This window comes from Anser cygnoides, chromosome 2, assembly GCF_040182565.1.
Source record: "Anser cygnoides isolate HZ-2024a breed goose chromosome 2, Taihu_goose_T2T_genome, whole genome shotgun sequence".
NCBI lineage: Eukaryota > Metazoa > Chordata > Aves > Anseriformes > Anatidae > Anser > Anser cygnoides.
The window spans coordinates 122,935,111-122,960,184 of NC_089874.1; the positions used below are offsets into that span (position 1 = coordinate 122,935,111).

At 39.1% G+C, this 25,074-nt stretch overlaps 1 protein-coding gene across 6 annotated transcripts in view; it reads left to right on the forward strand.

Annotated features, from left to right (window-relative positions):
* The window catches only part of LYN (LYN proto-oncogene, Src family tyrosine kinase), a 52,838-nt gene that overhangs the window by 20,165 nt on the left and 7,599 nt on the right, over positions 1-25,074 (forward strand). For 3 of the 6 annotated variants that reach the window (XM_048072413.2, XM_048072410.2, XM_013185873.3), the window contains exons 2-11: positions 1,068-1,204; positions 2,365-2,413; positions 2,506-2,611; positions 2,973-3,071; positions 3,178-3,281; positions 4,944-5,093; positions 6,315-6,467; positions 13,774-13,956; positions 14,916-14,992; positions 23,450-23,603. In XM_048072413.2, coding sequence (XP_047928370.1) covers positions 1,073-1,204; positions 2,365-2,413; positions 2,506-2,611; positions 2,973-3,071; positions 3,178-3,281; positions 4,944-5,093; positions 6,315-6,467; positions 13,774-13,956; positions 14,916-14,992; positions 23,450-23,603 — 1,207 coding nt within the window. In that variant the 5' untranslated portion in view covers positions 1,068-1,072. The remainder of the gene's footprint in view (positions 1-1,067; positions 1,205-2,364; positions 2,414-2,505; positions 2,612-2,972; positions 3,072-3,177; positions 3,282-4,943; positions 5,094-6,314; positions 6,468-13,773; positions 13,957-14,915; positions 14,993-23,449; positions 23,604-25,074) is intronic. The other 3 variants (XM_048072412.2, XM_066993003.1, XM_013185874.3) reach the window with 1 other exon arrangement.

The following is a 25,074-nucleotide window of genomic DNA, read 5'->3' on the forward strand; positions in this document are numbered from 1 at the left end:
TAATTAGGGCAGGGGGAGTGAAAGTGTGTGCCTGCAAGAGAAAATATGACTGTAAACCTAGTATTAGAGCACTGACCTGAAAGGAGGGAGAGACGAAGGAAGAAGAGGTTTGTAAAGCATTCATAGTGGATTCTTTCAAGAGTAAGTATAATTACTGTCCTCTGAGGGAGGAGCGTGGAGATAACATTGTATATGTGCTTGCTGAAGTACTGTGTAATTACATCTTGGGATTAGCAGTCAGGTTCCAGTCGTGTACATGCTAGCAGCTGTATCTCATCCGATTTAGCAAGGATGCACATCCTGAGAGGAGGATTATTCTTCTAAATTACATTGGAGGATAAATACTTGTGTGGTGGTTTATCATCACCGACACACCTATGATCAATTTTAGACCTTTGTAACAGGCTCATCTGAACAAGGAGATTCACTGCTGAAAGTCATAGCAGCAGCATATCTGCCATGGAGCTGGGACTGCACAAATCATCAGCGCTCACCTGAGGACTGAATCACGCTGAGCTCCCTGTTAGACTGGCATATACAAAATAAAGTGGGGAGATACAGGAATTGCTAACTCCAGCTGCGGTTCTCATCATTTGGAGTGGGTTTTTTTATTTAGTGCTTTTCCTGAAGATCTGCTACACTAGAGCCTCTTCAATATTTCCTACATTTTACGAAGCAGCTTTCTCTCTAAAACACTGAAACAAGTTTTCACTACAGTAATTACATTTGCTCTTACATTTATTTGGAAGTTCACAGAAGAATCAGAAAAATGGAAAGGGTTTGGAGGGTGTTTGAGGAGAAAAGATGATAAATCTAAAAATGTTACAATGGGAAATGAATATTTTGAAATATTTACTTCATCTATGGACTAAGATAACAAATCATTTATTTCCTTTGCATCAGAAATAAAACTTTCAGCATGCGTTCCTAACATTAAGTTGTTCTCCCAGTAAACTGTTGTGTATGAAAAGGAAGTAAATTTTTGCTACATAAACCAGGTGACTGGATGGGAAACTGCTTGGCTTATGGCATAATGTTTTTGTTTAATATATTTTTTATTCCAACAGGAAATATGGGATGTATAAAATCAAAAAGGAAAGACAATCTGCATGGAGATGGGCTAGATTTGAAGAATCAACCAGTACGTAAAACTGAACGAACTATTTATGTGAGGGATCCAACGTCCAATAAACAGCAAAGGCCAGTAAGTAGATAGTCTCAGGGGAGAATTCCAGTAGCAAGATCAAAGCGTGACTGGCATAGCTTAAATTTCAATCCAAAACATATGCATGAAGAAATCCAAATTGATCATTAGTCTACAGTTTGGCTTTGTGCAGTTCACCCTCAAAGAATAAACACTTAAAAAAATTATTGATTAATTACTTCATTACATATCATAATTTCTGCATGAAAACAATAATCCTTGGAGACCTTTGATCTAGATACAGCTGTGTCTGTAGAATAATGCTAGGTAACTTTAGAAACTTTTTTTTTAGTTTGTTTTATCAGTGTTGTATATTAATAGTTGTGGGATCCAGAAGTTGTTTATTTCTCTACCTCTACCATTCCTAGTCAACTTTCCCTTTATTCACCGAAGGCCAGTATTTGACCTTGCACAAGCTGTGTACGTAAGAATTGAAGGGGAGCAAAATGGATGCAGTTCTAAAGTGTGCAGAACTGTGGTGTAAGAGGAACTAGCTAAAGGAGGGGTGCTGGGAAGGGGAATCCCATTGGGTATTAAGGGGGTTTGATGTTTCTCAGATTTGCTAGTTCCTCTTTCCCCCACCCTCTCTACTGTGCTGAGGAAATGATATTTCCTAATTGTCCTTATTCAGGGACCGTATTCTCTGTGGGTGTGGCTAACACCCTTCTTTTGCATGTCACCAGCTCACACAGTGGACTCAGTGGACTCTGGATCAACGTACACAAATCACAATTGCCGTTTGCATTTTTTTTAATTTTTTAATTGCAATTTTCATCTTTCAGAACCTTAGAAGTGTAGCTGTGCTTGTAGTTCTTTAGCATGATAGCTCCTCATACTGGCAATGTGATAATAACTGTCCTGTTATTGCAACTGTCCCTTGCATTAAACCTGTTCAGCAGAAGTCACAAAATGTGAACTTCCTCACAGCTTGTGTCGCACTTTCCTGAGGTCTGAGCTGCTCAATTTGAAATCTAGTTGGGACTTGCTATATTCTTCCACTGTAATTTGCTTTTGAAGAATGGTCAGAAATTATTGCAAAATGCTTCCTTTTAATCTAAGACATAGATGATAATACTAAAGTAACTGAATAATGTATAATTGTAATGTAGACTTGTCACAAAAATGTAAAACTGCTTAATTAAAGACATATTTCATTGTAGGCAAATACAGAGGCACACCTTTTACCAGGACAGATATTTGCCAATGAAGGTATGTTTTCCTAGAAATGTTACTGCCTGTGTGCTATGCTTTGTCAGCCTGTGAGATAATGAGACCATTCCTTTGGCCTTCTACCTTTGTAGAAGCGGAAGAGCATGGAGTCATTGTGATAGCTCTGTATCCTTATGATGGCCTTCATGAAGATGACTTGTCCTTCAAAAAAGGAGAAAAACTGAAAGTTATTGAGGAGTAAGTATGACAGTACTGATTATATGGTAGTTTTTCTTCAGACTTATCTAAATCCCTTTTAAATTTTTTGATATCCTACTCATAACATGAGTTTATGAATGTTAAGGGAGATCCCTTATAAGTGAAAATATAAATGTACGTGTAGTTTTGATAGGACTTGACAGCCGTCCTTGGTAATGATGACCAAACTTTGATCTGATGGAGCCAATGGCTTCTAAGAGGAGCTTGAGTACAGAGACAAGGTGATTTTGCACTTTCTGGCATAGGCAAAGCTCTCAGCACAGTGGAACCTTAACAACCCTTTATGACTTTGCTTTCCTTTGAATACTATCATTTTTTGTTTGTTTGTTTTCTTTTCTAGGCTGGGAGAATGGTGGAAAGCTAAATCTCTCATAACAAAAAAAGAAGGTTTCATTCCCAGCAACTATGTAGCAAAAGTAAACACCTTGGAAACAGAAGAGTAAGTTCCTCTATCCTCTCAGTAGGGGCAAATTTATTTTTCACCCTGGTGTTGTATCCTTTGTGGATGGGGGGAAAAGGTTCTAACTCTTTGATGTACTTTCCAGGTGGTTCTTCAAGGACATAACCCGAAAAGATGCTGAAAGGCAACTTCTCGCTCCTGGAAATGCTCCTGGAGCATTCCTTATCAGAGAAAGTGAAACATTAAAAGGTAGGCTTTTGGATGGGTGATTTTGGAATTGGTAGTAGAGTTAAAAACACATGATCTGGCTTCACAAAAAAATGCATCAAGTGGCACTTGGTAGGGAGTTATTCCAGTGTGTCTTATCTGAATTTACTGCAGCTGCTTAGGAATGAGAAGGATGAGAAAATCACCAGAGAAAGAGTTACAAATTATTGAGTTGAGATGGGGCATGGTGGCAGTGGTGGTTGTGTATGTATATGGTTTATTACACTGAGGAAAAAGCAGGAGTGAATGAAAAGATCTTTTCCTTCCTAACATTTGTGATTCTTTTACTAAAGGACAATTTTAGTTGTAAATATCATAAGCTGCATTTTATAATAAAGTCTTTCATTATTGGGTCTGTATCCATCACTAGAAGTTTTAAAATAGTGCATAATGAGATTTTACTCTTCTGCCTTGTAGTATGGTTTAAAATAACAAAAAAACTTTTTGATAAATATTTCTACACAGCTCTTTGTACTGAAATGCTTAATAAAAGCTCCAGACTTTTCAGCTGAGACAGAGAACATAAGGTGGTTCTCCTCCCATATCTTGATTCTAACAGTGTCCTAATTGGATGCTTCAGTTGGATACTCTAACATTGGACCCTCCAGAGGAAGACATGCTAAACCCTTCAATTGATCATATGTCTTTCCTCTCCACATGGGTAGTTTTTTGGCCCTAACATTGCAGATTCTTGGTCAAGCATTGGAATGGGCTGCCCAGGGAAGTAGAGCAGTCCCCACTCCTGGAGGTAATTAAGAGGTATGTGGACATGGCATTAAGGGACTTGGTTTAGTGATAGGACTGTTAGTGATAGCTGTTAAGTCAGGTTAACAGCTGGACTTTATGATCTGAAAAGTCTTTTCCAACCTAATTCAATGATTCTTGACTAGGTAGCTCTTTGTAATGGGCCCACATCACTGTTTCTGTAGTCTCAAATGAAGACAGAGGTCTAAGTTCAGCAGAGACTGATGGGAGTAATGCAAAGTACCCACAAAATATTTCTTCCTGTCTTCTTCTGCCACTGGATCTGCATGTGGAGAGAGAGAAGGAACTGAGGTGGTTTCTTGTCCTTTCAAAATGGATGACAAGAATTGTATAAGTGGAAGAAATTAAGAATTTTGTAGTTTAGGACAGATATTATGCTGCCCCATCTTAAATCCTAGCTGAGGTTAGGATCCCAAGTATTAAGAGATCTTTCCCTCCTCAATGCCTCAACCCATTTACAAACAATCCTTTTGCTAGTTGGCCCATGGCCCCCAGTGTGTTCCTTTTCCAAGATGCTGATCTCCAAATTTTAGCTCCTGTCTCATTAGTGTGACAACTGTGGAGTTGCTTTCCCAGGTGGTTCCACTCAAGTCAGTGGGACTTTATGCAGAAGTGTGTGTTAGTCATGGAGCTGTCTGAATTATGGAACTCTAAAGTTTATTGAATAAGATTGAAAAAGAAATTCAGACTGTAAGCATTTTGGTAACTGGTTCAGAACCAGCTATTGGCTAACTTCCTCATGCTGATTGCAAAATGGTTTTTGAGGAAATAGAGGAGTGGGAAAAAAAAAGTAGACAAGGTAATTTTGTTGAGCTCAGCTGTGTGTGTGAACAGTACAGACTTGCTATCTGTTAATATTCATTCTTTCTTTATCCACAGGCAGCTATTCCTTGTCCATAAGAGACTATGATCCGCAACATGGTGATGTCATTAAGCACTACAAAATTAGGAGTCTAGACAATGGAGGGTTTTATATCTCTCCAAGAATAACTTTTCCCAGCATCAATGATATGATCAAACATTATCAAAGTAAGTTAAATCCATTAGTGGATTACTTGACAGAATACAGCCGTTATTTCCTGTGAAGGAAAATAAATGCTTTCTTGTTTTGTTTCAGACCTTTTCATCTTTTTTTTTCTAAATAACTCAGACGTGCATGTTATTGAAGATAAAGTAAAACTTGTTGGAACCCAAGTAAGGTTGTTATATAATCAGACCTAATACTCCTTGCTCTGTTGCATACCGTTGTAAAATAAAAAATAGTTCTCTGAAACATCTCACCATAGTGATGATGATGTGAAACTATAGTAAGAATTGACTGCATTGGAAACAAATTCTGTATTTGAGATTAAATTTGTAATCATGATTAGCGGAAATAGGTATAGACTTGTAACTACTGTCTTCTTATATCTGATGATGAGAGTTGAAGTTTTTTTTTTGCTGCAGATTTATTTATTTATTTCATCAATGGAGTTTTGAAGGCTGTAAAAGAAAATTACACCTACAGAGAATGTACGCATTTATTATTAACAAAAGGAGGGGGATAGGAACAAGTTTCCACCTATATTTTAGCTACAAAAATGACTTTTTATTCTGTATAACCTCGTGGTGGGTAACTCCAAGATATATTTTTTTGTCTTGTCACTGGGAAGACAGAATAAGAAAGATGTGAGACAGGAAAATCACATTCATTTTTCAAAGCCACGCCGAAGACTTGGCCATGACATTTCTCTGAGTTGTTAGATATGCATGGTAATTTTTCTGCACAGCTTATAAATCTGAGAATTATTTTACATTTGTATTAAAGTTATAGGTGGTAAATGACTGGAGAAAAAATAATTGTGACCTATTAATGCTTGCATTCTTATGTACGCACACATCTAAAATCACACAGCATAAGAAAACTTAAGGACAGATTCAGAATAAAAATTTCAAGCCTGACACCAATGTGCATCTTCATACTTGCTGTTAGCAATCAGATCTTATAGTTATTTGGTACAAATTGTACTAAAACAAAATAACCTGATGGTAGCCAGATGTGTGTGGCACTTCTCTATTAAATCCGTCCCTGAATTTCAAAGTATAGAAGCACTTAAAGCTGTGTGAAAGCACTAAAAAGATTACATTTTCATAAGGCACTAACTTGTTTGAAAATTATTTTGAGCTGGTTAATGCACACCTAAATCAAGTGGTCTTTGACTAAATGGATTGCAATGGATTTTATATTTTGTTTTTCCTTTGAAAAAACAGAGCAATCAGATGGCTTATGTAGAAGGTTGGAAAAAGCGTGTATTTGTCCTAAGCCTCAAAAACCATGGGATAAAGATGCATGGGAAATTCCACGGGAATCAATTAAATTAGTGAAGAAACTTGGAGCTGGTCAGTTTGGAGAAGTCTGGATGGGTAAGTTTATTTCTTTGAAAAGAATATTTAAATCTGCTGAAAAAGTACAATTTAAGAATCACTCAGAATAATAGTGGACATAAGCCTGGTATGATATACTTGTGAAAACAGAATAGTCAGGCTCAGAATATACCTTCTCATGAGGAAAAATAATAGGAGAGAGGATCTTGTGAAAGATAAGGTACCAGACACAGACATGGAACAAATTGTCTTTCAGTGAATTATGTGTGAAGTTTTTATCATCTATTGGCAAAGAAGAGACTGAAATATAATGGATGGGACTACCATAACCTGGTGAAAAAAGGAGATATTTAATACAAGATTATTGTTGGAGCTTGCTACTCAGGAAGCAGGTGGCTGATGTAGGTAGAAGATAAGAGACTGATCACCCCCAGCCTTGAACTATCATGCAGGTCCCCAATAATGAAAGTGTTGTAAGACTTACAAGTAGTAAATTTTAATATATAACCAGCTAAAACTGATAGTGATAATTATTATAATCATAATTAACCTTGCTTGTTTAAAAACATTATTTTCTCAGCCTAAATGGCTTCCCCTGGCAAAGGGCTATGACCACTGTCTAATCGTGTTCTGCAAAAATGTTTTAACTCTCTTGCTTTTGAAATGCTGCCTATTCAGGAGTCTGAGTATTCTTTTGGGAAGCATATTATCTGTTCTGCGTGTTATTCATTAGTTACGCACATGTTAACAGTTGCCATCTTACTTGACTTAATTGAGATAAACTATGCCTTCCTTCCAAAGTCTTCACTATGATGTTTCTTCATGTCAAATCATTGTCTAAGCCTTCCCTGACTCTCCTTTTTGGAGGTTATATTTAGATAGCAATAAAATCGTTTTAATACTATTACAACTTTTTTTACTGTTGGTATTATCAAGATTCTATAGGTGGGGCTTTTCTAAGAAACTTAGAAGCATATCCCAAAGCTTATTAGAAGATGCAAAGGGTGCTCTAATGACCCACAGGAGTGCAGCAGTCTAACAGGAACACACTTGATATTTCATTGTTTTAAAGAGATGTTTTCTAATAGGTGCAATTTGCTGATACAAATTATGCAAAAATGTCAACAACACATCTCTGTGATGCAACATAGACAAATGCAGGCTTTCATCTGCCTTCACAAGAAAAGGCTTAAGAAAGCCTCTGGCTGTGTTATACATAAATGACAATTTACTTGCCAGTTGAGACAAGCATCAGCCATTGTACTCTTCCTGATAAACCAGGGCAAGAAATAATTAACTGACATAGAAATGCTGTGGAAGACTTCATGGCAGAACGTTATCACCTGCTTGAAAATGTAGATCATTATGGGAAGTGACTACTTCTGCATACACACACAAAGGCATAAAACTTTAAAAGGGTGTTTCTGGTTCAAGATGCTTCCTCTTATTTGTGTCGTTATTTTGACATCTAAATTGGGCCTAACCCTTTTATCTGAATTGTCACACTGTGAGAAAAATTAATGTACTGTGAAATGATCACTGTGTTTCCTCTTCTTTGCTTCATTTCTGAAGCGAGAGAAGCTGATTTGCTCGGTGCAGATCCTTTCAAATCAGGAGCTTGGTTAATCTTAGAGCCAAGGAAGTTCAGACTGAAAAACACTTATCAGGTCACCTGTACAGGATATGAACAAACACTGTTTATTGTAATGATGACTAACCAGAGGCATCAGGAGTTAAATATAGATACTGAGAAATAAGCTACTTGTTAGACTCTCCTGATTACTTACCTCATCTGGAGCAAAATCATGTTTAGGCCATAGTATGAATGAGAAATACTATTCCATAGCTTCAATACCAAATAAATTTCTGCTTGCTAAAGGGTACCTAGAATTTTGATTTCAGAGGGAACCGTGTCCAGTTCAGAAGAACTGTGTCCAGTTCTGAGCTTCCCAGAACAAGAGAGATATGGAGCTACTGGAAAGAGACCAACAAAGGGCTGTGAAGATGTTGAAGGGACCTGAACATCTCTTCCTCTGAGAAAGGGCTGAGAGGGCTGGGACCCTTTCACCCAGAGAAGAGAAGGCACGGGTTCAGTCTTATCAGCATCTAGAAATACCTGAAAGGAGGGTGGAAAGAGAATAGAGCCAGTCTCATTTCAGTGGTGCCCAGTGCCAGGACAAGAAGCAGTGGGCACAGAATGAAGTACAAGAGATTCCATGTGAACATCAGGAAGCAATTCTTTACTATGAGAGTTGACCAAGCACAGGATGTCCAGAGAGGCTGTGAAGTCTCCTCCTTGGAGATCTTCCCCTAATTCCCCTCGCTACAGGAAGGACATGGACGTGCTCGAGCGAGTCCAGAGAAGGGCGACCAAGCTGGTGAGGGGTCTGGAGAACAAGTCTTACGAGGAGCGGCTGAGGGAGCTGGGCTTGTTCAGCCTGGAGAAGAGGAGGCTCAGGGGCGACCTTATCGCTCTCTACAGTTACCTTAAAGGAGGCTGTAGAGAGGTGGGGGTTGGTCTGTTCTCCCACGTGCCTGGTGACAGGACGAGGGGGAATGGGTGAAAGTTGCGACAGGGGAGTTTTAGGTTGGATGTTAGGAAGTACTTCTTTACCGAAAGGGTTATTAAGCATTGGAACGGGCTGCCCAGGGAGGTGGTGGAGTCACCATCCCTGGAGGTCTTTAAAAGACGTTTAGATGTAGAGCTTAGCGATATGGTTTAGTGGAGTACTTAGTGTTAGGTCGGAGGTTGGACTCGATGATCTTGAGGTCTTGAGGTGATACTGTGATCTTCAGAAGCCGCCTGGACGTGGTGCTGGACAGCCTGCTCTGGGTGGCCCTGCTTGAGCAGGGGGTTGGACAGATGGCCTCCAGAGGTCCTTCCCATCCTTAACCACTCTGTAGTATATGGGAAGATAGAGACAATATTGTTACTGCAATGTGAAGATTTGCGAGCATTCTCTTATAGTCTTTTCAGTTCAACAACAAGTACTTTTTGAGCTTCCAAGCTGACATCCTCTCCTGCATGTTTACTTTTGGGTTTTGGAGAAAGCTAGCATATGTTAGAGAAGAATCTCTTGGTTTCAGCTGGAACAGAGATAATTTTTTTCCTAGTAGCTGGTATGGAGCTGTGTTTTGGATTTAGGATGAGAATAATGCTGATAACACATCTATGTTTTAGACCACTCAGTCATTGCCCTCGGGGGGGGGATGCAGGAAAGAATCAGAAAGGTAAACAAACGTGCAAGAACTGATGGGCTGAGATAAGGGCAGTTTATGAGGTAAAGCAAAAGCTGCATGCACAAGCAAAGACAAATAAGGAATTTATTCACCACTTCCCATCGTCAGGCAGTTGTTCAGCCATCTTCACATGTGACAGTTTCCTGGGAAGACAAATGCCATCATTCCAAACACCTGCATGCCTCCTCCTTCATGCCTACTCAAGTCCTGCACACAGCTCTGGGGTCCCCAGCACGAGAAGGACATGGACCTGTTAGAGCAGGTCCATAAGAGGGCCTCCAAATGGCTGGCACACCTTTCCTGTGAAGACTGACTGAGAGAGTTGGTATTGTTTAGACTGGAGAAGGCAAAAGGAAGACTTTATTGTGGCCTTCCAATACTTAGAAGGGGCTTATAAGAAAGATGCAGAAAGACTTCTTACCAGGGCCTGTAGTGATAGGACAAGGGGTAATTGTTTTAAAATAAAAGAGGGGAGATTTATACTAGACATAACTAATTGTTTACTCAGAGGGTGGTGAGGCACTGGCACAGGCTGCCCAGAGAAGCTGTGGATGCCCCATCCCTGGAGGTGCTCAAGGCCAGGCTGGATGGGGCTGTGGGCAACCTGGTCTGGTGGGAGGTGTCCCTGCCCATGGCAGGGGGTTGGAACTAGGGGATCTTTAAGGTCCCTTCCAACCCAAACTATTCAATGGTGTCGATGGTGAAGGAGGAGTGGTGTGTTGATGTGCAATAGGATGCAGAGAAGCTGCTATTCCTCAGTCTCTTTCCAGCCAGCATCCTGGAAATACTGTACCTCCTGCAGCTGCAATAGCCTGAGACATTGTCTGACTTCTAACAGTGTCATATCTCTGTAGCTCAGGTTGTTTCCAGTATAACCTTATAGGGAATTAGTGTGAAGGCAGAGGAAGGAGAAAGCTGCCTCTTGTAGTCTCGTTCACAAAGCCGTTCATCTTCAGTCCTGGAGATCTGGTCAGAAATGCTTTTGGTAGGCTCAACTTATTGCCTATTATGAGTTTGTATCACAGCTTGGCCTGAATAAGCCCATGTGAAAATCTGGCAACCTGCCTGTGAAAATACCATGATCAACTCCAAAAGAAATGGGCGAAACACAATTTTTGGAGGATTCTATTCATACATGTAAAAAGAGCATAGCTCTCTGTAAGCAATTGTCAGATTCCTCAGATTTGCCTATTATTTCTCACATCATATCTAATTTTTAACCAAAGCCTAAACTGCTGAGGGGCTTGCTTCCTGCCATGGTATGAAAGGGTTTTTCATCTATGGAGTTTAGTTCATTCGGGTATCTTCTTTAGTGAAGTGATGAACCGGAGTAGCACTGTAAGAGTAGGGTCTATGTTTTATGCATTTTTGTTCCTAGTGTGCACAGATATGATGTGAACCATAATGCTCTGTGACATTAATAATCCATGAATAGAATTCTCAAGTAGGGATAAGAGAAAAGTTAACAAGCCAAATGGAGCCATTACGGTGTATTTTATTAATGAGACACATTTTGCTTGCATCTCAGGTGTAGATTCTCTCATTTTGTAAACCCCAAATTAGAATATAAGTAATAAACATTTTGGGGTGTATTTTCTTATGCAGCTGTTATTAAAATCAGAGTAAACCATACCTCAGAAATACTATTATTTTCACGAAGACATCTAAAATGAACCAAGAAAACTGGCTAGTACATCTCATCAGCATCACAGATGTATTTTTACAGTACATACAGGAGCTGAACATTAGTTGCAAAGAATCTGAATTTTATGTCAGATGACCTAGATGTAAGCAAGAATGTCATTGCTTATCTATCTGTCCTTTTGAGTTCACGTTTAGGTGGCAAAGTGAACATCAGTTCATTCATACTGTACGCCAAGGAATACCATGACAAAGCAAGTGTGGGGTCCTCTTGGTAATCATAAGCGACCCGACCTGAGGACTAGGACATTAAGCTTTGGTGGTACAGATGCATACTGAAAAGATGCTGCCTGCTTCATGTCTGTCTAGTCTGATATTCTAATATAATGCTCCCCTTCATGTGTTATTCGTACTCTGCCAATTCTGGCTCACAGGTGATGGGAGCTTTCTCTCAGGTGGCTAGGTGATACCAGCTTATCTGAAGAGGTAGGGACTCATGCTCTGTGAGGGCTTTACTTGTAATGGGTGGGGGAAAGAGGTAAAACAAATTCCAGTTTTGCTGAGCTGTGTAGAGTCCATTTTTAAAGACACCATAACGTGTGCTGATGAACCCCTAGAGTTCACAACCACCTTTTCTCACTGGCTGTGTGTTGTTGTTCTCACCACCTCCCCCAATGCCTGATGAAATAAATGAATGAGAGACAGATCAGGGTCAAATGTCTCTAATGCTCTCATGCTACTTTGTTTTGTATGTTACCACCAGAGGACCAGAATAGACTGTTTTCCTGCAGAGAACATCAGTATTGGGTGAGGTTTTTGTTGTTAGTAATGCAAATTTTTTGTAAGCAGAAACGTAGTCTGATGAATCTCTAGTGAATATAAAATACTGTTATACAGTTAATGTTAAGAGTGTAGATCAGAATTGTCTCACAGAAGTAAAGGTATTAATTAGTATGTTTAGCAGAGTATTCAACAAATGGGGAGTGGAACTGGTGCTCTCATTCAGGGTATGGTGTAGAATATTACAAACTACAGATATAAGCCTTCTGCTTTTTAAGCAGAAAGAGATGTATTTAACACCTGTTTTTTTGATGGATAGAAATTGTATACCTGAGTTTTAATGGCAGAATTTGACCTGTTATTGTCATTTCTTCTTATTAGACCATCTAGAGGCATATCTGTGTTATGCTTTGACCATACTGTGCTTGGAAAAAATATGTTTAATAATCATGCAGTTGAATATTTGCTCACAGTTATAGTGGCTTTTCTCAGGTGATGATCTTTCTTTTAAAAAAGGTGATAAAATGTGCAGTGATTAGAGCAATTACTTAGGATCTAGAAATTATTTCCTTGCTTTGCCACTGAGCTCCTATATTAAGGCAATAAGTAATATACAGAAATTGCAGGCTCCAGTTTAGAGGTACATCCATTGTGGTAATACTGTCTGGATTGTTGCTGAATGTGGAACTGAGGTTATTTCTCTGAATCACAAAAGCTTTACCTCTCCAAGAAGCGTTTTTGCAATGTTGAAATGTGTGTGGTGGGGGGGGCAAAAGGCTGCGGTTTGATATTACTGGAGCAATCTGTAAATCTGGAATGAAGATGTTGCATTTATATCCCTCTCTTTTTCTATTTCTTTTCTTTTTTTTTTTTATTTTTTTTTTTTTCTATTTCTTTTCTTTCCTATTTCTATTTCTTTTTCAAATTAAAAAACTTTACAAGATAAACTTTAGGATCAGCTCTTGCTATTCTATTGATTTTGTTTAATGCTATTTTAACATTTATTTACTGATATTTGCGTTTTATATAGTCAGAGTATTACATTACAAGGTTTGATAAACAGAGAAATGAAACAGCCACAATTGTTTCTACTCTTGGCATGTGCTATGTGGAAAGGAATTATCATGTTTTAAATCTTGCTCTGAACACTGCAGGATTGCAGTCCTGCCAGCATATCTCTGATGGTCACGAGAATGCTCATTTGGTTGCACTTTACTGAAGAGTTCCATGTTGAGTACTGAGGGCTAAAGAAAGGATTATAAGCATGAGACTGGCATGCATAAAATGGTTCTAACCATGGTATTTAAAGATGCTCTGCAGTCTTGTAAGCAATCCATGGGCTCTATTAGATTTTAAGACGATTTATGTGGATGTTTATTAAAACATCTCTTGACTGTTTTAGTATTTTCCCGTGGGCTACTTATAAATGAAAGCTTGCTTTCTTTATTTTTTCAGATAAACCATTCATAAAAAGTAGAAAATTGATTATAATTGACTGCAGTGTATCACTGGCAAAACGTAAAGGAATTTTAGTGTAAATATTTGTGCTACATGTGATTGCTTGTTGTCAGGCTCCTGGCTGTTAATGGAATCTAACCTCACCAGCTTTATGGGTTCCTGCTAGTCAGGGTGCTGCGCGGTGCAGGGTGACTGCAAGTGCACTGAACATATTTCCCCCTTTTAGGTTATTATCATAACAGTACAAAAGTGGCCGTGAAGACTCTGAAGCCAGGAACGATGTCTGTGCAAGCCTTTCTGGAGGAAGCCAACCTCATGAAAACACTTCAGCATGACAAGCTAGTCAGGCTTTATGCTGTAGTGACCAAAGAAGAACCTATTTATATTATAACAGAATTCATGGCAAAAGGTGAGAATGACAGAGGATCTTCAAGCAGGGTTTTAGTAAACACTTCTCTTTATTAATCATTCATTAGACAGTGCCCATCCTTTAAAAAGGAAGCAACAGAAAAGGAAAACTTGGGATTTTAACATTTTTCTTTTGTATGCTCTGATATAAAGTGAGGGATCTTAGAGGAGGGATAAGGGTTTGATTTTATGATTCATTATTGCATTTTTGAAATTTTTTTTTTTTTACAGATTTCTTAAATGTATTATTTTTAAATTGTTTCAGGTGCAGAGCACAACCCTCAAAACAGCTCTGGTTCCTTTGGGTTCTAATACTTAACCATACTTAACTTTGGTGTCATAACAAGACGCTTAATAATTAAAACCTTAGAAATTGTCTTATATAGCTCTTGAATTGATAAATACTTGTTTAATGAGGGTAGCGATGAGTATTCCTGAAAGGATTGCTGCACTACTAGAAAGGGACAACCTGTAGTAGAGTATCACTACACAAAATAAGTGAGGTTTCCTTCTCAGATTGTCTTAGTTAATAGTTTTTTTGTTTGTTTTTTTTTTTGTTCTGTTTTCAAGCAGTTCTGCTGATGACTTCATAAACACTAGCTACCATTCAGCAATTTATTCTTTACCACCTTGAAAGAATTAATGAGTGAGATTCTCCTAGAGAACTTTCCTGATAGTCTGTAGATTAGGGTAATTATCCAATTCAGCACAACTGAGCTAAGGTATGCTCTGATGTGAGTTTTCTACACCCAGGGAAATTGCAAAACTTGTATACCTGCCATGCTGGCTCGAATGTTACTGTTATTAGGTCGTGTAAAGAGATGGGCTTACTGCAGTTGGCTTGAAAGTACATGAAAACCATTCACTGCAAAACTTCTGTGACTCAGAAAATTGGGGACCTAGTGGGAACTTTATTCTGAAAATAAGCTACACTGACTTAATCTTTCTGTGTTGTAACAGGAAGTTTGCTGGATTTTCTGAAGAGTGATGAAGGAAGTAAATTGTTGCTTCCAAAGCTAATTGACTTCTCTGCTCAGGTAAGTTTTAAGAAACATGCTCAAAATTAAGGGGTTCTATTTCTCTCCAAGTCTGAAACTCAGAATGGGAAGCTTTATCCTAAACTTTGTCACATTAAAGGAGAATTTAGTTTTCAAATGTTTTGGTCTGAGTAAATATGGTTACTTGGAAGGAGAGAATAGAGGAAAAAGGTGTTTCAAAGGGAACTTGTGAAGTTGGGTCTCCCTCTTTGATACTGCTGGCGATCTACTTAGATGGCAGTGGTATACAGTCACTTTTCTTTGTGGAAAAGCTGTTTTCATTTCCAACAGAAGTGAAGTGAAAGTGTACAAGTTCTGTAGAGTGCATGCTTATGAGATGCCTCCAAGTAGCATTCATTGGTGGCGTCATCTTTATTTCTTAGGTTAGGTCAGTTAGTCAAACTTCTATGCTAACTTCCACAGAGTAATGTCGGTTTCAAATTCATATGTAAATTACTGTGAAGTAAATAAAATCTAATCAAATGATATTTCTTGTGAAATATCATTTGGTAATATTTCTTGTGAAATATCATTTGGTATTTCTTGTGAAATATCATTGGTTGTGAGACCATGGAGATAGTCTCAAAATATACAAGTTATCCCACATCATAAGAAAAAATTTAGAGAGAAAACCCAAAGTGATTTGTATGTCAAGGTCTGTATCAAAGGTGCCTATAGTCCAGTGTTCTGCCTCTGACAGCTATAAGCTATAAATGTCCAGAGAGAAAACTCATGGTGAACTAAAATAAGATCAGGACTATTTTTTTTTTGGCCTTGGTTGACACACTGTTGAGCTCTGCACGTCTCTTTATTCACACTGTTCTGGTAAGGCAGTTTACCTGCCTATCCAAACTTCTCAGGAAGACTGAAAACACAATAAATAGTAGCTGAGGATTGTCTTCTTTTTTACCCTTGCATGCCTGTGATGTTTCCCAAGGCTGAGCTTCTCACAGCCACGCTGCACAGCTGGCGTGCCTACATGCACGTGTCTACGCAAGAATTATGTTGCAACAAAAAATTCTGAAACTCTACCCATTGCGGAACAATACATTAGCAATGGACTTGTGATTCAGCAGTATGAAAATGGTCAGGAAGTGTTTGCACTTAATACGTTGCCTTTTTATCTAGAGGAATGGCCTTTGTCACCTTTGGCCTTGTCAGATAGGGAAGGACTGGGAGTGAGAGAAGGGGAGGGGAGGCTGTGGCTATGTGACTAACAGATAGCTGAAGAATGTAATGCCCTTCAACATGAACCCACTTCTGGAGCTGATTTTTTCAGTATTAAAGACTGCTGTGAGCTGGTGTTTGCATTGCCAGATGGCTACTCAGTGCTTCACTCACTGAATTCATGAAGCCCTTTGTCTTGAACAATCTTGAAAGAAATCTGTATTTACAATGGATAAAATAGTCTGATTTTGAAAAAAAAAAAAAAGTTAGGACTGCTCCCACAGGTGAAATAAACATCTTGTAAAAAGATAGCATTTTGCAAGCAAGTAATTGAATATACTACTACTCTGCTGTACTGATTCTGCTGTTTTGTTATCTGAGCATCTGCATGCATCAATTGCCATTGTTAACAGCAACAAAGGAGGATTTAGGTGGACTTAAGTCTGGTGGTAACTTCAGTGTACAGCTGTGGACTCGGTTTTTATTTTATTTTTTTTTAATTTCTATATTTGGCTGTACTAGCAGTCCTAATTTGTGAAATTAGGTCTGTGGAAAACATGGCAAGAAAATGCTTGCTAGGAAGGCAGTCCAGCTCAGTTTCTAAAACAATCTGCCCTCTGGAAGAGCTGAGGTTTCTCTTTTGTGTTTTAATTAATGTGTATGAGTAGGGGCTAGGGAAATCTAGGGTTGGTTATGCCCTTGGCAAAGATAATTTTAGCCACTAGAGATGAATGCTAGCAGTCTCTCTAATGAGAGTGTTTTAAAAGAAGCTGAGTTTTGCAAACATATCTTCAGCACGTACTGCCTGCTTTAATACAGAACAGAACAGTAGCATCCCCTGTAGAATTCAGCAGAATTGTGAATTTTTAATATATGCCAGAAACAAAGTCAGGTACGTGGAGAAATCAACACCTGAGCCTCTTTCCCTGTACTTACAGCCTATGAGACCGCTGCTTGGTGAGTGCTAAGTAGCCCAGCAACCTCACCAGCTGGTCCTGTAACTTCCTTGGTCTGACAGTCATGAGCTGACACAACTTACGAGCAGTTCCTGGTACTTCTGCTTCTCAGCTCAGCAACCAGGCTGAGGAAATGCAAAGGTGCTGTTGGCTGTTGGTTCCCAGTTACAGGCTTGGGTGTGAGCAAATTTCATTGCTTTGTCCACAAGCTCTGCTGCCAGATCTTGCTAAGGCAGCAGACCAAAATACTCAGTGTGCAGGCTGCTTGTATTCCCCTCTGTCATTTACAGGCAATAGCCTGGCTGTTGCATCACCAGGGTGACTGGCAAACTGGATCTTAGTAGTTGTTTCCTGTCTTGCCCCACAGCTAATTTACCCAAAGAGCTTCCAATTCTTTGTCTCCCAGTTACTGAAATCATGCTTGTCCCTGTTTTATGAGGTCAACTAATAACGTGTGATGCAAATTCAGTGAACTTTTTGCATGTGTAAACTCTTCCTACTTCTTATGCGAATCTGTTATCTGCTGCTTAGCATACACACGCTGTGTTTAGGAAAATTATATCGATTATTAATGAACATACTCATGTCATACTTTTCAAACTGGTCAGTTTTATCACAAAAACAGTCATTTCTGTGCAGCACTGGTACTTTCATTAATCCTTCCATGATCTACAACTTTGTTAGCAACTCTTATCCCCTTCTTTCTGCCTTTTAAGACTGCAATGCCATTAGACTAATAATAACATTGAAATAAAAATAATGATGCCCTCTAATATTCCAGTACATAATTACTCTTTTTTTTTTCCATGTGGGTCTGCTTTAACTACATAACTGTTTGACTGGAGAAAGTAGAATACATTTTTGCAGCCTTTCCTGGCTCACCTTTAGGATAAACTCTGCTGCAAATGGAAAATAGGTATTACAATAATTATCATTTGAAGGATTAAAATGTCTCTGTTTCCCAACAGTTTTCAGATACAGAGGGTCTATACCCTCTTCATAGGCACTTACCCTAATGATGTGAAGATGAATTCTTTTTTCAAATTCTGCAAGCAAGTGTGTTTTATTTTATTACATGTCTGGCCATCATTGAAAGGAATCTGGTTTTGGTTAACCCTAGACCAAATAAAGTCTTATCCAGGTCAATAGCATGTGTTTGCTTAAACCTTCCAAAACCGTAGGTTGTTTTTTCTGACACTCTTCCCTAAGAACTGGGAATTACCAAATTTAAAGCAGTGTGAACCTCAGCAGATGCTACATTACTTCCTCTTCTTTAACCTCATCGGGATAGTCCCTCACGTTGTAGCTGCTTTTCACTGATTTCCTGTGTACTCTGACTTACATAGGCTGCTTCAGCTGCTTTAGCAGGAGCTTCCCACAGAGCCACGGGCCTGGGCTGGTTTGCAGTGAGAGCAGCTCTGCGGCCACCCTCCGCCCAGCCCAGCAAAGGAAAAGGGATGTGGCCAGGATGTCCTGCTCACTGCTGAGCCCTCAGATGCAGCCTCGGTTGTAGAGCACCCTGGGGAGTGAGAATCACTTGTGTAGCAGGCAGCAGCAGTTCAGAGGGAACATTGAAGCCGCCTTTATTCACAAATCCCTGGCTTCTACTGGGTGCATTTTCACCTGTAGCTTTCACATGTACAGATCCTGAATGGGCAAAAAAGCCCCATCTGTCAATGCAAAGGAAAGCCTTTTAAAAGTACCTAAACCATACCCAAAGAAACCGTTTCTAGATGATTTTGGTTTAAAAATTATAGATGAAATAGGGCTGGAGAGGATTGGGGATGATTTAGCCTAGTGTTTCTGAGTCTTTTGGACATCATAACTTCATAGGTCATGTCTTTTTCTTTTCTTTTTTTTTTTTTCCTCCTTCTTTTTATTTTTTCCCCCAGAATTGATTTAATTTGTAATCAAATACAAACCAGATGCAACCTTGAATACTGATTCGTCACTTTAATTTATTTATTCTTTGTCCATATTTTACTTCCCTGTTTTGCAGGTGAGTAGAGGCTCTGTGACTTTGGATTTACTGGCAGTGTTCAGGTGTCTCATAAACACCCATATCCTTCTAAACTGTTCTTTCCTTTTTACACCCTGAGTTCTTACCCCTTTGTTATTCATGTCAGCCATGCGTGCATCCTTGATGCTTTTAGTGAAGACTGAAGCAAAAGCAGGCATTTAAAAACTTCTGTGTCATTTGCATGTAGCCTTCCCCATCTGTTTAATGTAAATATTTTTGTTGCTCATCTTGTTACAAATGCAACTCTAGAATTTTTCCCAGCTTATACTTTCTATTTGCAGAATGTTTTGTGGGTGAGTTCTTCTGATTTTTGTCATATTTGGGTATTCTTTTACAATTTATAATTTGACTGTATCATTTTCAGGGCTTTCAGACCATGTAAGATTTGGCCAACCTTTTCTTGTTGAGCACTTCCTTTACAATGTGTGGTTTGCCCTTGCACTTGTAATTGTTGTTTCCTTGCTGGCATGGCTGTTCCTGAGACTATTTCCCCATAAGGTTGCACCTGCCAACTCTCCAAGTTGTTTAAGATTTGCTTTCCTAGGAAAAACAGAATCTTCATATTGCCATTCTTTCATTATGTTTCATTTTCATTCCCATCTGTTTCGTGATCCCCGTCACCCAGTTTTCGTTCTCAACATGGTATCATATATTCTCAGCATGATATAAAAACATCCTATCAGGTTAACCCGGAACAATCCCGTCTGGCCTTCTTAGTATTCCACATTTTTACACATAGCTTACAAATGCACAAGTGGGATTGGTTACAGATGTTACTGTAACCCGCTCTCTGCATTAACAAACAGCATTGCAAACAATATGTAAAACATGTCTCGTTTGAAATAACACTTGCAAAAATGAATCACAGGCCTTGGAATGAAAGTTGAAATGAAACATGTCTTTCAATTGAAAAGCTGAGCTGTTAAGGAATCCAGAAGTTCTCCAGTTTTGTAGAAAAAAATAAAATTAAAAAAAAACTGGCAGACCTTCACACTTCGGGGGAAAAAAAAAAAAAAAAGAGAACATAACTGCCCATCCCTGTATGTGCTGTTTAGCTTCAGCTGTGGCATTTCGCCAATGCAGCCTGTGAGTTGTGACCAAGTGCTTTTCATTTTCTGAAAGTGTAGCTTTGCTGTGAAAGCAGAGTCGCCTCTCCTGAGACGCTGGTTTGTTAGGTTCTCCCCTCTCCCTTCAGAAGGTGTGAAGGACTGGGCAGAACACGTGGAATGCTTCTTTTAGCATCATTGTTTGCTCCCTGCTTTTCCTACCATTTTCTTTAAATATTTTGAAAGAGTTTTATTGTTGTTTGTGAGATGACCCACAAGCATGCTGGAGAGTTAAGTAATCACCATGTTTTACAGGCAGAAAGAACAGAAACTGAGAGAAAAGAGCAGAGCTAGCTGAAGTCACCACGTCAGTGACAGAGCCGTATGCAAAACGTTGGCTCCGAGTCATTTATTTATCGTCTGACTTTCAGCTGAAGATTTACAGTCTGGAGGCTGTTTTACGGGCTGATTTATTCCTTCCAGGAGTTAGTTAGTTACTTGTCATTCTTACATTGTATACATAGTTCCTACCATTTAGCGATTGCTTTTTATTATTGTTATTGTTAAATAATTTAGCTTAGGTAATTCTACAAGCATGCCGGTGGCTGATTACAGGTTATGAGAAAACCGGTTTCTTTTTGAGTAGCAGTAGTGCAGTGTAGGCAGGATCCTCTCTTAAAGGCCACAGAAAATATCCTGCAAGCCCAAGTAAGCTTTCCTTTCCTGCTTCTGACTTGCATGTCACTGAACAGCCTTGACAGGTACAAATGATCATTAAAAGAGAGGGAAAGAGTGCTTTCTTTTTCTTTTGTTCCTGTGGATTTCTCTACATCTAACATACCATTTGGCAATGAAAACCCAACAATTATCAGAAAGAGTTATCGCATGGGCTCTGGCACACATTTCCTTCATCAAAAAATCCTTTTGTGTGGGTTGTTTTGTTGTGGGTTTTTGTGTGTGTGTTTTTTTTCTTTCTTTTTTTTTTTTTGTTTTGTTTGTCGATCACAAGGGCTTAACATGAACTAGACGTTTGAAATGTTTGAATTCAGTTGTTGATTTTCTGCCTTTCCCCTCCTGTTAATCAGAATTCCTTGCCCACTCATTTTTGGGGATTTTTTGCATGCCCAAATGTTTGTACATACACGGCTTCTTTGAATTTCTCTGATTCAATACAGTCAAAACCATTGCCCTGGAATTTCATGGAAATGTAATTTGTATTTGCTGAAAACATAGTGAATTGTTTGCTGTCACATTCTTCGTTTGTGACTAACAGATGATAAGTTCAGTGGATTTGGCATGAATAAGAGGAAATAAAAAGGTCTTTCCAATGGCTTTGCTTGGCTGGGCTTGGAAACTGAAAATCACAGCCGCAAACTTCTCTTCCCTGAAGTGGTTCGTCATTGACCAGCCAGCAGTTAGTCCAAATGTTGGATCTGTGCAGGGAAGTAAGAGGAAAGTTGATTCCTGCTTGATTGTTGCTGTGTTTTCACAGTGGCATTAGTGCACCTGTCTGCGTTTCAGTCGCATCTGCCTAGCTGGCCCGTCCCATTTCAGCATATATCTTAGAGCAAAACTTTTGCTTTCAGTTCTCCTTCTTCCCCAGACCCAAATCATCACACGTGGAGGAGAGAATTAAATGCTACCCTTCTATTTTATGAGTAGTCTTTAAGTCTCTAGCAAGACTCCCTGCGGCAACTATTCACTAGTAGCTGCTTCCTTCATTATAAAATACCTTTTACTTATTCCTAGAAAATTTGAAATGCAGATGTTCTTCGCTTTCTTCATCATCACAGATTTCCTATCTGGTTTAGAGTAAGAACACCCTTGTCTTGTGTAAGTGAAATTTAAGACTGCTCTGAAGAAGTGGCAATATATTGGTTTGTAAGAAAAGTTTTTTAGTGGCAAGAGGTGGGAGGGAAAGTGACTGTGTGTTCCACTGCCTGAACAACAAAAGAGGAACGAAGGTAACGGGGTTTCACTGCTGTAAGTGGTAGTACTGCGTGCGTGTGTTGTATCCCTCGGGGACTTTTTAAAAACGGATAAGCAGAAGTGGTGTGAATGTTTTCTTAAAATTTTGCCAGGTGCTCCTGCCTGCTCTACTGCACAGCTGAAATGTGCGGCTCTGGCACTGGCAAGGTGTCCGTGTACTCGTGTTCTCCTGAGACGGAGGGGAAAGAGCTCATGTACGAGTGTGGTAGGGACTGGGGCGAAAAGGGCCCTTATGTTTCACTGCTGCTTCATTAACAAATCTGGGAGCTTGTGCTCCCCAAACAATGTGGATGGCAAAGACATGTCACCTACAGAAATTCTGGACTAGTATCTGTGGCACAGATAGCCTGTGGGCCTTGCCTGGGAGTGGCACCAGCAATCTCACATGGAAAAGAAATACTGACAGCTCCCAAGCACTAGTCTGATGTTATTTTTTTCCTGGCTCCTATTAAACTTTTGGACAGCATACTAATGACACAAAAGTTTTACTGCTCTGAGTTGAGAAACTATTTGCCTTTTTTTTTTTTTTTTTGAAAAGTAGTATGTTTTTCTTTGTGGGGAAAATAGGGCAGTCTGGACAAATGCATTAATCACCTTTAATTTGATTTGGAAATTAATTTTGGTTGCTGAAATGCAAGTTAAATTTACTTGTGATAGTATCTGAGTACTTGCTGTTGCCAAATGCTCCTCATGTATGAGCAGGTAGATGCTGTCGGAGGTGAAAACATACATAAAGTTATTTGACCTGTCTTAGTAATTACCCAGGATTATACCAGGTAATTAGAAAGCTGGTGGGTTTTTTGTTTGCTTGCTTGTTTGCTTTTGTTTTGTTTCATTTTCTTTTAAAAAACTTTCTGATTTGTTGCTTGATGAAACTTGAAAGAACACGTCTCTCATTTAACTTACCAATTTCTTCCATTTTCTTATTATTTTAAAAATAAACTTGTTAGTAAATTAGGAAGGAGAATACTGTAGTAGAAATCTTATGAACATTTCTTTTAAATTTTTGATTTGGGTATCTTATCCTACCGGCTGTTATTCATCCAAACTATTCTTTTGAAGCTGCCACTGTAAGTATCGTTTTGCAGGACTGGATCTACACGTAAGTTTTGCATGGCAGTCAACCTCTCCTAGTTTCCATGTACAAAATGCTCCAAAGTTACTGGTAATGAATAAGTGAACGTGCCTTTGCTGGTGCATTGAAAGACCAGAGAGGCCTGGCCTGCCGATGGCATTGTATTGTGCTGAAATACCAAAATAGTTGTTTCTTTTGTTACAGATTGCAGAAGGGATGGCGTACATAGAAAGGAAAAATTACATCCATCGAGACTTGAGAGCAGCTAATGTTCTGGTTTCGGACTTACTGATGTGCAAAATTGCTGATTTTGGACTAGCTAGAGTTATTGAAGACAATGAATATACAGCAAGAGAAGGTATGTTCTTTTGTTGTTTTGTTTTGTTTTGTCTTTAAAACTTCAGTCTCTGGGAGGAACTGAGGCTGTATCTAAAAATAATATGGTCACCAAGGACAGAAAATGCCATAAAAACTTCCTAGAGACAGTGTTCTAATGCCAACAACTTTTAAAAAGACCCGCAGCTTCCATCCCACTGAATTAAATGCTGAGAAATTATGAAAGTTATTTTTTCTTCACATCCTAAGAGCCACATGCACCTCCCTTCCCTTACCGAAAGGAAGCAGCCCTGGTAGTTGTAGTTGTTGGGAGAAACTTTTGCAAAACTGGGTATCTTTTGGAGCTGCTTTAGGAGCTGCAGCGTTGATTTGTGTGTTCAGCAGCATTGCTCCTGTGAGTTAGGGATGCTCAAAGGCTACCTCCATTTCCCTGCTCAGCACACGGCCAGGAGGTAACACTGCAGCAGGGGCAGGACTGGTGAGAGAGGAAAGCATACTATCATAGATTTGTCTGTGTTTTGCTGTATGTGTTTTGTTAATATTGTCACGGATTGTTTTAAGGAGGGCGTAGTCAATTAGCTGTAGTGAAAAGTTTTTTTTTGTTTTGTTTTGTTTTTCTTTAATGTTCCCATGCACAGATTGCATTAGGGTAAATACCCTAAAGCTTTTCTGAGCGTGCCTGTTGGCTGGCTGTCCCGCTCTCATTTTAAGGACATTACCTCATGTTTTCACACTGGCTGGGTGGAAACTGTGGTAATGTAGGATGAGAATGGAAGAACCAAGGTATGTGGAAGAAAGAGAACAATGCGTTACAGTTGAGATTAAAGGGAGACGATTAAAGGGCTACTCAGAAGTCACTAGGTAACCAGTGACTAATTCAATAGGAGCTCAGAGGGAAGGACATGATTAAGCAGCTTTCAGAGGTACAGAACCCATACCTGTGTTTTTTTTTAGCTAGCTCTGGACACTGTATATTGATTAAATGATCCTTTCATGTTATAAATTCCTTTTGCTGGGTTTCTTTGATCGGTTTCCTGGCATTCAGTAGTTTCCTAGCTTACCTGGTATTTTGTGCCAGAATGACAGAGCAGGGTAGAAAGGGCATAAATAGGATCTGTTTGCATTCCTCTTCTTTGTCTGAAGAGCTCAAGTAATATTCCCCAATGATGGCTGCTTAAGGGTTTCATTTCTAACTAGATGTAGTTTGCATTTATATGGGATTTTTTGGAATCAGTTATTTAGACACGAAAGACATATATTAAGATATGACTTGCTACTCCTTTTGCATCTGTGGCTGTTCAGAAATAACCGAGTGTGGCATATGTTAAAGTACATGTTGAAGAAAGATGGACTTTCTTTAAAATGGTAGAAGTTAGTTAAATCTTGTGAAATTCCAGCTGATGGTTTCCTGGTTTCAGCTGGAATAGAGCTAATTTTCTTCCTGGTAGCTGGTATGGTGCTGTGTTTTGGATTTGGGATGAGAATAATGTTGA